A 14314-nucleotide genomic window follows, 5' to 3' on the forward strand; every position below is an offset into this window, starting at 1 on the left:
GCATCCCCCGTTAAATGTTGTCACTACATTCGACACAGGGTGGCATTCGTCTGCTCTACAAGAGAAGTCTCCAGCAGAAAATAGAGTACACTGAGCTGAAGAAACAAAAGCTCCTAGGTGAGATCGAACTACAAGCTCTAATGAGGCAAAAACTGCAACTGCAAATCGAGTTGCTCCAAGGGGAACTCCAGAGTGAGTAGGAACACACGTTCACTCGGTGCACTATTGCTGACCTTGCGTGACACAGCATATATGCTCTGTCTTTCCAGGCAACTCTGATGACCGGCCTGTGTGTGATGGGACAGACAACGGTGCACAAATAAACGTCAATAGAAAATATGTCATGTCATTTCTTTATTATGCGAAATTGTGTTGCACAATCCTGTCCCGTGCAGCTCTGCCACTAGGTTGGTCCAAGTGCACTGGCTGGAGGTCATCTTCAGGCTGCACCTCCACCACGGGGGTCCTCTCCCCTCTGATGGTGGCAATGTTGTGCAGTACGGCACATGCAACAATGATGTCACATGCCCTGTCAGGTGCAACCCTCAGGCGTCTCAGACACTGGAACCGTTCCTTCAGTTGCCCAAAGGTCATTTCAATGCGTGCCCTTGTCCTGGCCAGAGCTGCATTGTAGCGGGTTCGTGGCCCAGGGTCGGGGTCAGGGAACGGTGTCATAAAGTACTGCCTGCATGCATAACCTCTGTCCCCGAGGAGGATCCCATCGTAGGCCCCTGTGTAGTGGGGAACTGCTGTTATGTCAGGCCTGAAAGGTGTATGTAGTATCAATATAAGCCTCCCTTACTTACCACGCTCAAATGATGTGCATAACCCTGACTCTCTGAAGATCCGTGCGTCATGCACTGATCCGGGCCATTTAGCTTCCACATTTGTGATGTGGCACATGGAGTCACACACCATCTGGGGGATTGTATCATGTGTGAACACACGTCTCCCATTATATATTGCCATCTGGAATGTCAGTATTACTCACCTGCACATTTATACTGTGGCCCCCCTTTCGGTTGACAAAGTCCCCTTCATTGGGGCCTGGGGGGGCCTGGATCGCAATGTGTGTGCAGTCTATGGCACCAATCACATTCGGGAAGCCTGCGGACGCTCGAGCTACAGTTACCGCCATAGGTCATGATTGCATCACATACACTATACAATTTACTGTACCTGCAATGGCAAAAAAGCCCTGTTTGACGACCTGTGGTCTTACGTGGCTTGGAAAAACCACAAACACACCCAGGTAATGCTTGAGTGCCAGGTACACTTTGCGAATGGCCCGGCAGACGGCACTTTTGCCAACGTTCTCTGCGTCTCCACACGCGTACAGGAACGTGCCACTCGCAAAGAAACGCAAGGCAATGCACACAGTCTGTGCAGTTGTTAATGCCCGACTACGGTGAGTGGTACTCTTAACATGGGGATCCAGCAGGGTGGTTAGGTAGATGATACCCTCACGGGAAAATCGGTATCTCTCTATGAGCACACTGTCACGCTGTGCTAAAGGATCCTGTCTATCCCGCAATATACGTTGGATTCTGAACACTCTCCTTATCACTCTTGCACCTTCCGCAATGGGTGGCTCGCGTACAAACGGACAGGACATGGCTGCGACAGACTTCCCACTTCCACCTTCGCTTTTATAGCCGTGGGCTGTCATCGTGATTACACGACGTAATGTGCTATTCCCACTCTGGCATGTGTGTTGCATCTGGCGTGGTCACCTACATGACATGGCGTGATTACTGGTACATTTCCCTTTTTTTGGGGACTGACCTGTATGTATCTGTGTGACATCAATAAAAGGATCAAGTGCTGCATTATCTTTGGTTACAGTGATGTTATTTATTTATGGTGAAACAGTGGTGGAATATCGCTGTTGCTTTCGTATGAATGACACGGGCATACCTGCGTGGCCGCGATCTAATCCTGTTTACATAAAGTAAACCTGCTCCCCAGCAGGTTTACGCTTACGGCTCTGTTGCTATGACAGCAAGTCCCGGATGGGCTTCGGGGAACCGAACGATCCAGGATCACGCAAAATCGTCAACAATCTCATCCAGCTAACTCACTTAGCGCGGTACGAAGAACAGGCCCCTGGTCTCTTAATGTCTTACTATTTTGTCAACATGAACTTTTGGCTTCTGTCATCTCTTAACAAACCGCCACAGTTTTCATCATTTTATTGCTGTCTGTCCTGATTCCAAAGGGGAGGTTGTATACCAAATTTCTTGGAACCAAATTCCAAAGATTCACAGGAACATGATTTAAAAAGATTCACGTAATAACATCTTTGCTCCTCTGCAGGCATGAAAAGTGAAGGCTGTGATTGGCTGAGATTTCTTTGTGTCTAAGAGAGAGGTGGAAAGGCCCAGTTCTAGTCCAGTACCAGAATGTCACCCCCACATTTATAATAGTAATGGATTTATTTTCAAAACATAGTTACAAAATGATTTACGGAAGATGGTAAAACAGCCCAAAGTCAAAAATGAAAAAAAAAAAAGACTTGAGAAACAAACCATAAAACATGAACAAATGTGAATAATATAACAAATCAACTAAATAAGCGGCGGTAGAGAAATAAAACAGATTCAAGAAATGAAGAAAACAGCTGTCCTGTAAAAGTAAATTTTGAGGAGTGATTTAAAAGCAGAAACATAGTTTGCTAACTACGTTTCCTCTGGTAGAGTTCCACAGTTTTTGCGTCCATTTGTTTATGTATTTGGCTACCATGTTGAAGGATTTTTGGGTATGGAGTCAACCCAGATGTGCTCCAAAAAGCCAACAGCACACAGCAGAACAGTGATGATGCTTTGCAAAGATGGAAGTCTGATGAGTTGAAAAGGTTTCTTAAAGAGGACGGAGAGAGTTCATTGCTTTCTGTTTCTCGTTAAACTAGTGGACCGACAGCAGCACAACCATAAACAAGTGTAGTCCATAGTACTAGTGGTCCCACATGTTTTTTACACTGCCCCCTGGTGACTATACACAGAAACACCACGTATAACATAGTCTGCACAGTTCTTCATAGAACCAGGCCAGAACCATGCTTGTCCCTCAAGAAAGGTTTTACGGTGGCCCTGAGAGGCCAAATGGACTGCAACTTAAGAAAACATCAGCAATAAAAAAAAAAACGCTGCAAAAGCACACAAAACACAATGGAAATAGGAAAAAAGAAAACAGAAATAGGAAAAACAAAAACAGAAATAGGAAAAAACACAAGGGAAGTGTTTCTGGGGAGACAATAACCTGACGGACCAGTTGCAGGAACCAAAATATGCTAAGAATTGAGCTGGGAGCCACTTAAAAGAAGTTGTGTTTTTTCCTATATTTCTGTTTTCTTTTTTCCTATTTCCATTCTGTTTTGTGTGCTTTTACAGCATTTTTCTTATTGCTGGTGTTTTCTTAAGTTGCCGTCCGTTTGGCCTCTCAGGGCCACCATAGGGTTTGGCTAATAAGGCCTAAATAAATCCATTATATAGATGTAATCAAGAACTTGTAAGAACAAATAAAAGTTAAAATAACCTCTGTAACTAACAGGTAGCCATTGTAGTGTAGCAAGGTTAAGAGTGATGTGGTTATGCCTTTCTGAAATTGTTAAAAGGGTTGCAGCTGAGTTTTGAATGAGCTGAAAGTGGGAGATGGACTTTTTGGCTGTGGCCCAAGTAGAAGGAATTACAGTAGTGCAAGCATGATGAGATGAAAGCATGTGTGACTTTTTCCAGTTCTGCTTGAGATAGCGTCTGTAATACCATGGCAATTTGTATGTCAAAAATAAAGCTCTGTTTGAGTAAAAGATAACACTCAAACTGCACGTGGGATGCTGGATGTTGAAGGATGGCATTCCAAGATCACTAACAGCCATTCCAAACCAACTAGTCTGAAATGAGAATGGGTTATAAAGCCCACGGTCAACAGGCTTGCTAACCTCAACCAACACCTCAGATGTGCAGAGGAAAGTGTGCACACTTACAAAAATTACTTTTGAGTTTTAAGCTCAGAAGAGCTGTCTCAGTAACAAACCAAACTGACTGTCTTTGGTGAAAAAGGGTTAAAAAAAAAGATGATGGGGTTTTGATTTAAGCTGCAATAATTTCAAATACCTGTTAATAGTTTTTAATCACGGAGTTATCCTTTAACTGCTTCTGTGGTACTTCCAGATTTATGCTCTGTGAACTTTTCATGTCCAGCATGTTTATGAATGAATGCAAATAAAAATTAACAATGTGCTCATTGTTGCCTTATTTGTTCTGTATATATACTTCTAGTATTTTTATAGAGGCCCAATTTGAACTTTAACATGTAGATTTAACAGGACAGAAAAATTACAGAACATCGGCACAATAAACACACAACGTGTTTTAACAGACTTTTTTATTCATTGTTTATTTGATTGTTGTAGCACAGCCAAGTCACATGTTCCCCCTTGTTTACCTATGAATTAAGAAAAATACATATTGCTTAATGTTTGATTAATTATTGCTCAAATTTAACTCAAGATAAATGACAGGATAATCCCATCACTCATGCAAACTCACCTCTGCCTCTTCACTAGTCTCCCAGAGTGTTTGGGCAAAAGAATTCCTGCGGAAACTTATCACATGTTTTTTTTTGTTGTTGTGTTTTTTGTAATGTAAATACTGCATACTAGGGACCCAGTGAGATGGAGGGAGATGATCTGCTGTGGCATCCCCTAAAGGAAGCAGCCAAAAGAAAACAAAGAAGACTGTAGATTTGTGCATATTTTTAAACCATTCCTTACTCTGTATGTGCATGCCTTTTTAAATGCACTGGCACATGCCAATAGCAGTCAAAGGCCTTGCAGTGTATATTTACAGACACTTGAAGAGGGCAGCATGGTGATATGGTGGTAAGTAACTGTTGCCTCATAGAAAGAAGGTTCCTGGTTCAAACCTCCTAATCAGGCTGGTGTTTTCTGTAGGATTCACATGCTCTCCAGGTACTTTGGGTTCCTCCCACAGTCCAAAGACATGCATATCAGGTTAATTAGTGCTTCTGGCTGTAGGTGTGGATGTGACAGTGCAAAACGTGTAATAGAACTCTGATCCACCATGTCCATTTCACGCTTTGCCTCTCCAAAACGTGAAATGGACATGCATGCGGAAAGTTGCATGACTTAAAATAAAATATCTCGCTGTGCTGTTATTGCAGCTTATGGCTTGCATTCCCATTTCACGTTTTCGAGAGCCAAAGAAATGGACACGTTGGAACAGCGTGTCTATTATAAGCTTTGGGTTGGGACATCAGGTTGGACAGTGTGTGGTTCTTTTTCTATGTTGGCCCTGTGATAAAGCCTGCAGCTTGCACAGCATGCACTCCCTTAAGTCCCACTATAGCAGGGATAGGCTACATGATTGTAACCGTGGGCTAATGATCATACGTTGGATAGGGAGTTAAGATGATTGATGGATGGACATTCTGTTGACTTATTTGGGTTTAAAGATGATTGGGAGGTGCATTGTCAGGGGTTGACATTTGTTCAAACACAAGTAAGAGAAATAAGACACTGCGGACCGACTCAGAGAGTATTAGAATACGTGCGCACGGGTGAATGTCTCTGGGAAGACACACACACCGAGTGCAGGCTCCGTTGCTTTATTTATAGTGAAAGTAAGTTTACATAGTACTTCCTCTTTTAACTGAAAGGGGAGAGGTCAGGCATTATCTCAGCTTATCTGACCTTGCACACATACACTGAAAATAACAATACAAAAGTATATCATGCTTATCTGACATCACACACTGAGGTAAGGAATGCATTATGTTCTCTTTAACAATAAGTTTGGTTATGTGAAAATATATGAACACACAAAATATAAGGCACACTTGATTATATTGTATTATAGAGATTTGGTTATATTGTATAATGTAGAAAATCTCTTAACATGATTGGGAGGTGCATGTATTCCCTTATGAATGTTTTTTATGATTGATCATCTAACTGACATTATACTGACATCATCTTAGTCCCGAATGAGGCATTCACCCTAGACATTGTCCTTTTGTCAGCCAAACTAGCTCACTGTGTATATCTGGGACTTGCACTCTCCTAGTTTACCCCCTTGGATGCCTGACTGAGGTCACAGTGCTAAATAGTTCAAGTTATTATTTCTTTTTCTTCTAAATTTCTACGATAAATACCAACAAAGTAGAAAAATAATATTTTAATAAAAATCTGTATTATATATTGAAACAGATCAGTCTTTAATCTTCAAGTTATTGACATTAATCTATTTGACTCATACGTTCATGTGATGGGAAGCTCCTGTTTTGGGCCTTAATTAAGAGACTGCTCCACAGGCACAAGTGTGAATCCATGTGGAGTTAACCTCTCGCTCTATGACAAGTGTGGGGACCGACAGGAATGTGGCCTTTATCTCTGCCGCAGTTTGAGCAGCTTTTTCTAGGTCATTGCTCCTCAAACATTTTCTTTTTAATATTACATCTATTATAGGTACATTAGTGGCATCATTAATCACTGAACATCTCAGTGGGAGTGATCACTTAAATAGTTTTTCAGCGGTATTTCAGATTCATTCAAATCATAGTATTTTTTATTTTATTTTATTAAAAACAAGTACTTTTGTAAGCATTTACATAACGAGCTGTAGGAGGGAACTAACAACCTCCACTCGAACATAACCTTGTAACTCTTTTCAAAAAGATTAGTGCTGATTTTGAAATGCTCTGAATATTTAACCTTTCAAATAAAACAAGTCCCTCTGTCCTCATTTTCTACTGATGTTCAATTAAAATAAAATTCACACCACAGGGTGAAATATCGAGAGGGGGACACGAAAATAATAAGAAAAAAGGGAAGTGATGATAAACGGCAATTACACGTTAAATAACAATAATCTAAAAAAGAGAGAGGACAAACATTTTAACTGTTGTGTAGAAGATCCACTCATGATATGGATTGCATTTAAATGTCAGGGGCCACCCAGACTACACTGCTGAACAAGTGGGACGAGAGATTTTATTATTTTGTCACAGGCTGGTGTGGATTCATGATGAGTGTGTGTGACGGGGCTGTTTGAATATATTTCCTCAGTTTTTCTCCTTCTTCAAAAATGAAGTGCAGACATTGTTGGACTTACTCCATAAGCTGCTAATAGTAATTAAAATTAATATTTTTATATTATATGTGTGGTAAGCTCTGGGTTTGCAGGAGGAAAGGTTATATGTTGTGTCATAGCAGGCTGTTATGTTTGCTACATTGTATTTAATAAAAATAAAAATAATAAAAATATGACAGTGAGTCACCTTACTTGTGACTAACACATACACACATTACATTATTACTTGTCTATTTCTTATTTTCTACTGAGGCATTGTGACTATCACTGTTGCCTCATAGCAAGAAGGGTCCTGGTTTGAACCTCCTGATCAGGCTGGAAAGATGCAGAAGGCATAAAAAACATCTACAACAGATAAAAAGTATCTGGAAGTCATGTGCTTAAGAAAGAGGAGGAAAAACCCTCAGCAAGGATATGATCTGAAAGATGAATCTGTCCCTTCAGCTGATCCATCTAATGTTGGATCTAATTTCATCAGACATCTCAGTGGAAGAGTGATTTTCAAGAAGCCGTCCTTAAGGAGACTGGGAAACAAAAAAAGGTTCAGGAATGCCAAACTACACCAGAACTAAGCTGTAAATCATTGGCGATTGAAATTATAGATTGATAAATCCAAATTTGACATTGTAGGGTGAAATCTTCATCAGTATGTATAGAGGAGTGGAGGAGAGAGGTGAGGAACAACGGTGAGTCTGTAAAACCTGGCAGAGCTTCTGTCATGGTTTGGGGCTACATTTCATTCAGTAATGTTGGCTTTCTTTTCAGAATTGATGGAATTATGGACACAGAAAAGTACCGTCAGATTTTTATCAACCACGTAGTACCATCTGGAAAACATCTGATTGAGAATGGCTTAATTTCTCAGCATGACAATGATCCTAAACAGACTGCCAATGCACACAATGGAACACCATCAGTCATGGACTGGCCTCCCAAGTGCCCGTAGTTCAATGTTATTAAAGCAATGTGGGATCATCTTCATGTAGAATGGAACAAAAGGCTGCGAAAATCCAAAGAAGAGCTTTGAATATCCTTCAAGAAGCCTGGAGAAGAATTCCTGAAGACAAGTTAAAGAAATGACAAGGAAACAGCCTAAGAGAGTTTAGACTGTGTGGAAGAATACATGTGGTCATACCAAATATTGACTTTTAAACTCAGTTCTTGCTTAATATAACATAATATATCGTTCCTGTGTGTTTCCCCATTTCAATAAATTGCTGCAACAATTCCTCTTTTTCCTAAAATGTAAAGAAATGAAGGCTGGCTCAAGAGTTTTGCACAGTACTGTATGCATCAAAGCCTCAACCACCAGAAAAGCTTAGAGTTTCCACATAATGCTCTCAAGTCCACATGCTTGGAATAAACTAGTCTTTTTAACAAAGTCAGTGGATGAGTGAGAAGTCACGCACATGGCAAAGAACTTCTCTGTAAACTCTTTAACATCACACTCAAAACCTTAGAAAGAGATTAAAGGTAAATAGGGCCAGAGAGCTGAAATCAAGTCAACTCCCTAAAAACGTTTGGGTCTCCTTCCATCCATCAGTGTGTTCGTGGCTCTGACCTCTGTGGAGTCTCAGCAGTGCTGTAGACCAAAAAACAGCTCATCAGCAAACACATCAGAGTTTATTTACTCCTGCTAACCCACTCAGCAGCGTCTCTCTATGGCAGATGAAGCTTGCTCCTTTGATATCCATTACCGTATTATTCGCCGGTAATATCTCTGCCAGCATTATGGCTGTAATTATGACTGTCATTCAAGCTGGGCTTTTAACATAATTGAGTCATAAGAAATTAGCATAAAGGCTAATTTGTTTGATTATGCGTGAATTTGGGGAATTATGGAGCTAAGTGATGACGGCTGTGTGGCAGGTTAAAAATGAGCTGTGGGGAAATTGTTTAAGGAGCTCCGAGGAGAAGTGCAGCGATGCAGCCGCTGTTCATAATGTGTCCGTCATGCCTGCAGATCACCGCTGTCCTGCCAAAACCTCGTAAATCCACTCTTTGACTTTCATGGTTTAATATCGGGAGAAGGATCGCTCCCTCCTCTGTAAATCCCACCGTTGGTTGTGAGAAAGGACGAGGTCATCAGTTGACATTCTGTAGACAAACACTAAATCTCAAGGGGTTTATCCTTAGATTTGAAAGGAGTAGGATAGAAAGAGCACAGCTAGTTGGAGTTTGTGCTGGGTGTCTGACGAGCTTATTGTTGGCGATATGACAGAAATAACCCCCAGAAAGACACTATTTGGTTTTTGTGCAGACTTCAAAATGAGATATAATGCATTAAACACAGGCAGCTGTCTCTGAGACAGGAAAATAAAGCAAACATGAAAGTGCTAACTCTAAGACTGGCTCCAAACGTGAGTCAGTCCCCATAGACTCTCATGTTAAAATGATCAACTTTAGAGGATCAGAAGCAAGATTTTGGCCTCTAGTTTCCCCCTTCATAACAGCTTTATGGGGTCTCTTTCATTAACAGGCATCCCAACACAGAAAGCTGTATGCTAAGAAGATCTGCTGTTGGTGTCCTTTTGAGCAATTTTACTTGATATATCTAACACTAAGACGTACTGTGAGGTACAGACCACCCAAGAAGCTTCGTTTTGGTACGAGAAATTCTAATATTTAAATTTGATACATAGATATATGTCTGTACACCCAAGGGTGACCGAGTGGTTTTGGGTTGAAAGGAACACGTGAAGGTTCTCAGTCATCCAGGTCATCGTAGTCTAAGGAGCTTGGAAAGAAAAGCGTCTGGACTTCTTTGAGTTGCTTGAAGACGTTTCACCTCTCATCCGAGAAGCTTCTTCAGTTCTAAGGTCAAATGGTGGAGAGTCCCAGATTTAAACCCAGTAGGAGTTTCCTCCCAAAGAGGGACAAAGGACCCCTGATGATCCTCTACCTAATCACATGAGGTGTGAAAGCGGGTGTGGGTCACAATCAGCCAGGGTTTCGGGTGAGCTCATTGTGAAACCTGGCCCCACCCTATCATGTGATTTCCTGAGGTCAGATGGCCCAGGATGTGAGTGGGCATTAAGGCGTCTGGGAAGGGATCTCAAAACTGGATTATAGATGGCAGACAGTTGGTGTCGTAAACCATGATGCTTTTCTTTCCAAGCTCCTTGGGTTGAAAGGAACCTTTCCTAAAAAGTGCAAAACATTAATGATTAAAAATCTGTCTCTTTATTTCTTTTTATCAGTGTTGGGTTGTGACTTTGGGCTGTTTTTTTCAAAGTGGACTGGAATAGAGACCTTTTTTGAGTTTTGAGGACAGATCTAAGTGAGAGAAATCCAAAGCTGGTCACAATGACCCGTCTCGGACAAAAACATTTAGCATGACTATCTCATGATGTGACAGTGGCTACAACCTACATCTGCTAATTTCCTTTTGGATTAATAAAGTATTCTGATTCTGATTCTAAGTACCCAACAACAGGAAGAAGGAACTTTCTGCTGCTCCCGTTTTTCTCGAGGGATCACCAAAAGATGTGGTTTGGCACAGATTTTGTACCAAATGCCTTTCCTGACACAACCTTTCCCTTTATCCAGGCACGGGACTGACACCTGAGGCTGAATTTGTATATCCTCTCCATCTTGAAGTGGGGATCTTTCATGTGTGAGATAGTTGTGTTAACCACAACCCCACAGATCCAACTAACTAACCAGCTAATTATATACATACCGTAAGCATAACAGCAAATCTCCATACATCCATTCACTCCCCCTTCCTGTTAATGTGAAGAAGTTTATCTGCACACTTAATGCCTGAAATATCTTAATATAAGAAGAAGTGCAATTTCAACAGTACAGAGAAATCTGACAGCATAACTTTTTAAACACTCTTTAAAATTACAGAAAAAAGGTTCTAGTAGCTCACTGCCCAGACTGCCCTGTAATTATAAAACAGAAACGTTTTGCTATATCACAAAAAGTCCTTTTTGGAAATTGCAAAAAAACCTGAAAATCCTATGGCAGCCAGTGAAAAACAGGAACTTTTCTGCTGTTGAATTGTTTACCTATTACTTTAGTGCAGTATGAATGATCAGGGGGGAGCTTCACAAGTCTTTATTAGTAGTCCAAATTTTAAGCCCTTGTTCACTTTTTTTCAAAGCTGTCCAGTGGACTGAATTGGACTCAGGCCAATTTTGGACCTCGGGACTTATGTCTTACACAGTGTTGGGTAAGTTACTTTAAAATAGTAACTTAGTTACATTACTAGTTACTTCTCTCAAAAGTAACTCAGTTACTTCAAGTTACTCGTTACTTTCAAAGTAACTAGTTGCTAGGGAAAGTAACTTTGGTTTTACTCAGAATTCTCTTGTTAATGTGTTTCTTCCATAACTTTGCCAGTCTTCTAGCTTGCTTACTTGCCACAAGTGCACTGTGCCACCTACCAATAGAAAGGAAAAGATAATGTGCATATTTCCACGAGAGAAATCCCACGCCTGGACCGCCATTGACTGCTGCCATGATTCTAGCCTACGTCACAGCGTCATGTGCGCCTTTTACATCCAACACAAAAACTGCAGTCGTGGTGCTTTTAAATGTACTCAGAACTCAGAAATTCTGTCTTCTGAATAGGAAGATGTAGGCAACACCAGACTGCAGATGAGCTGCATACAGGGCTGGACTGGGACAGAAAATTGGCCCGGGCATTTTGACTAGAGACTGGCCCACCATTATAGGAAAAATCATAAAGCCTTTGAATGAAAATAAACACTGTTGTGACAGTGATGTACACTGTTTTGATGGTATATATGCATCAATCTATCAATCGTTTGTTGTAAGATTCAGATAATTATTTTTTTAAAAACTAGACATTTTAAATGAGAATAAGAAAGAAAAGTATTTCTTTGTGCCCCCCTCTCCCTGTTAATGCCCTACATGCCCCCCTGGCAACACTTTGCTAGACCCGCCCCTGCACAGTTACCAGCTGTCAGCTACTTAGAAAAGGATCCTGGTGTTATTTGTCTCTCAGAAACAGTTCATAACTTCTCTTCAACTCATTCATGTCACCTAAAAGGTAAACCTGTTTCTCCATCACCTGTTCAGCTCTGATGATTCAGTAAGGACATCTCCTGGTTTCATCTTCATGTTTCCTCTCACCAGATAACCAAACCGACATCATGACCAGCAGCTTTACAGCTGTGGCTCCAGCAAACATCAGCTGATACTAGAAATTAATATTAAATAAATTCTAACAACAGCTGATCAAACGTGCTGCTGTTGTGTAGCGCGACATCCGCTGGTTTCCTCTTTCGGCGCAAAGTGAGCGATAAACAAACAAGAGAGCCGATCAGCTGATCATTGATCAGTTTCATGATTGAAGTAGAAACATGAGAGGGAGGGTGGGAGGATGAGAGAAGAAGAGGCAGCTGTGCAGCAAAGACACAGAGTAACTCCAGCTTTGTGCCTTTTTCATTGTAGCTGAATTACGGGACAAACTGTTCCTTTTCACCTCAATAAGAAACGCGTAATATTTTCTCTGAATACCAGACGGGACGGTTGGCAACTCTAATAACTTATGAACAAAATAAAGTTCAACATCATTAACTTCATAGCACCACCCAGCTGTATAGAAACTCCGTCATGCTAGCTAGCACGCAGTACGGGAAAAGTCAGAATAACGAAAATAAACTCCACCTAAACTTGGTTCATATCTGACCCAGAGAGACTGCAGGTCATAACTTCTTACCTGAAGTTCAGTTAACACTTGGACCGGCGGCCGCCTCGGGTCTCTTTTCCTTCTGCGTCCCTTTTCCTTCATCCACCTGCTGGCCTCCCCCACTTGCTAATGTTACTGAATCTGTGGAAGCTCCGCGATAGCCACCACACGAAGTAACGAGTAACGACCCTATCTAAATCCCAGTAACGACTAACGCGTTCCTGATTTTGGCATAATAACTAGTTACCATGCTCGTTACCACAATAATAACGTAGTTACTGTAACGCGTTACTTAATAACGCGTTAGTCCCAACACTGGTCTTACACTCCTGCCACAGACAGTTTAAAAGATGGACACAGCCTAAAGTCTGCTATCATTTTAATGGCCAATAGAGGGCGATACCTACAACAAACTCTCTGGTTGTATAGAAGTCTGTTGAAGAAAAGCCTTCAGCTCCTTTGTTTTTTGATTAAAGTAAACATTAAGTTTGTGAAATTGTACACAAATGTCTGTATTATAATTCCTGTGTTGTGCATTCAGTAGATCATTAAATGCATTTTGTAAACTATGATCATTTAACAAGTCAGAAAAGAAGGATTATCCAGGTTATGCGCGCTGGCTGGCTTGTCTGTGGGTAAAACATGCAAACAAAGTAGAGCTGTAGCAGCGGATCCTTGGTATTCAAGCAACAAAGCTGCCAGTTACATCCAGGTTACACAGTGTGGACCATAGCATGCAGACAACTTTACCCCTTTAACCTGTCTTTGGTTAGGGGCTCAGTTTTTTCCTCTCCTTTCATGGATGCAGTTTTCTGACCAAAGACATCGGTGTGAAGAAACTCTTCCCAAGAGACATTTAAATTCAAACACAGAAGAAACTTTGTAACTTTGTATCCATTTCTAATGGATTTGGAACTTTTTACCTTCACTGAGAACATCCTCTCTGTAATCACTGGAAGTGCTCTTTCTAAAGTAGAACTAGCCTTTAGATCAGGGACCCTGTTATTTTTTTCTTTTTACAGTACACAGAGATCAAAGTTCAGCTCCAGCGCCTCACTCCTGAAGCACGGAGAAAAAGAGAATTTGAAGCGGCAACAGCTTTTGTAATTTAGAGCGTGGCAGACGGACAGATTTTCAAACAAACGTAATTAACGCTGGTGCTTCAGGACAGCAAAGTAATGAAACATAATATAACAGCAAAGTAGGTGAAGAAATGAGGAACGAGCTGCTGATTTAGGATTACATGGAACAGGCTTTTTGACCCGAAGGGAGACTTTATGAAAGCCGGTTTTACACCAAATTGGCAGTTAGAGTCACAAAGCCCACACACACACACACACACACACACACACACACACACACACACTCTAAACTGAAAAAAAAAACAGTAATGAAAAAAAAGGTTCTGCTTTTCTTTTTACTAAAGGTTGAAATAAACTTGCAGTCATGCAATTAAATACTTGTAATAGATTTTTATTTGTTTGTGCGCTGCTGTTTAAAAATGGATAAAATGTTCAAATTAGCTTGTTTTCATTAGAAA

The 14314-nt window shown here is 41.0% G+C and overlaps 1 protein-coding gene across 1 annotated transcript; it reads right to left on the reverse strand.

Moving 5' to 3' along the window:
• Positions 1-357: 357 nt before the first annotated feature.
• LOC113024914 (putative nuclease HARBI1) lies at positions 358-1744 on the reverse strand. The gene is made up of 4 exons (XM_026172217.1): positions 1180-1744; positions 992-1107; positions 807-918; positions 358-731 (listed from the first exon to the last, which is right to left on the reverse strand). The coding sequence occupies exons 1-4, from the start codon at positions 1718-1720 to the stop codon at positions 358-360; spliced, it is 1143 nt and encodes a 380-aa protein (XP_026028002.1). The 5' UTR covers positions 1721-1744.
• Positions 1745-14314: the final 12570 nt, after the last annotated feature.

The sequence above is a fragment of the Astatotilapia calliptera genome, chromosome 7 (assembly GCF_900246225.1).
Source record: "Astatotilapia calliptera chromosome 7, fAstCal1.2, whole genome shotgun sequence".
NCBI lineage: Eukaryota > Metazoa > Chordata > Actinopteri > Cichliformes > Cichlidae > Astatotilapia > Astatotilapia calliptera.

What these genes read in the sequence shown, in the direction of transcription:
- LOC113024914 (XM_026172217.1), bottom strand. Translation starts at nt 1,720, where the DNA reads ATGCAACACACATGCCAGAGTGGGAATAGCACATTACGTCGTGTAATC. An exon ending in GGGCTTTTTTGCCATTGCAG is followed by an intron (nt 1,108 to 1,179) that starts GTACAGTAAATT and finishes GAGCGTCCGCAG; the next exon opens with GCTTCCCGAATGTGATTGGT. An exon ending in GCCACAGTATAAATGTGCAG is followed by an intron (nt 919 to 991) that starts GTGAGTAATACT and finishes ACAATCCCCCAG; the next exon opens with ATGGTGTGTGACTCCATGTG.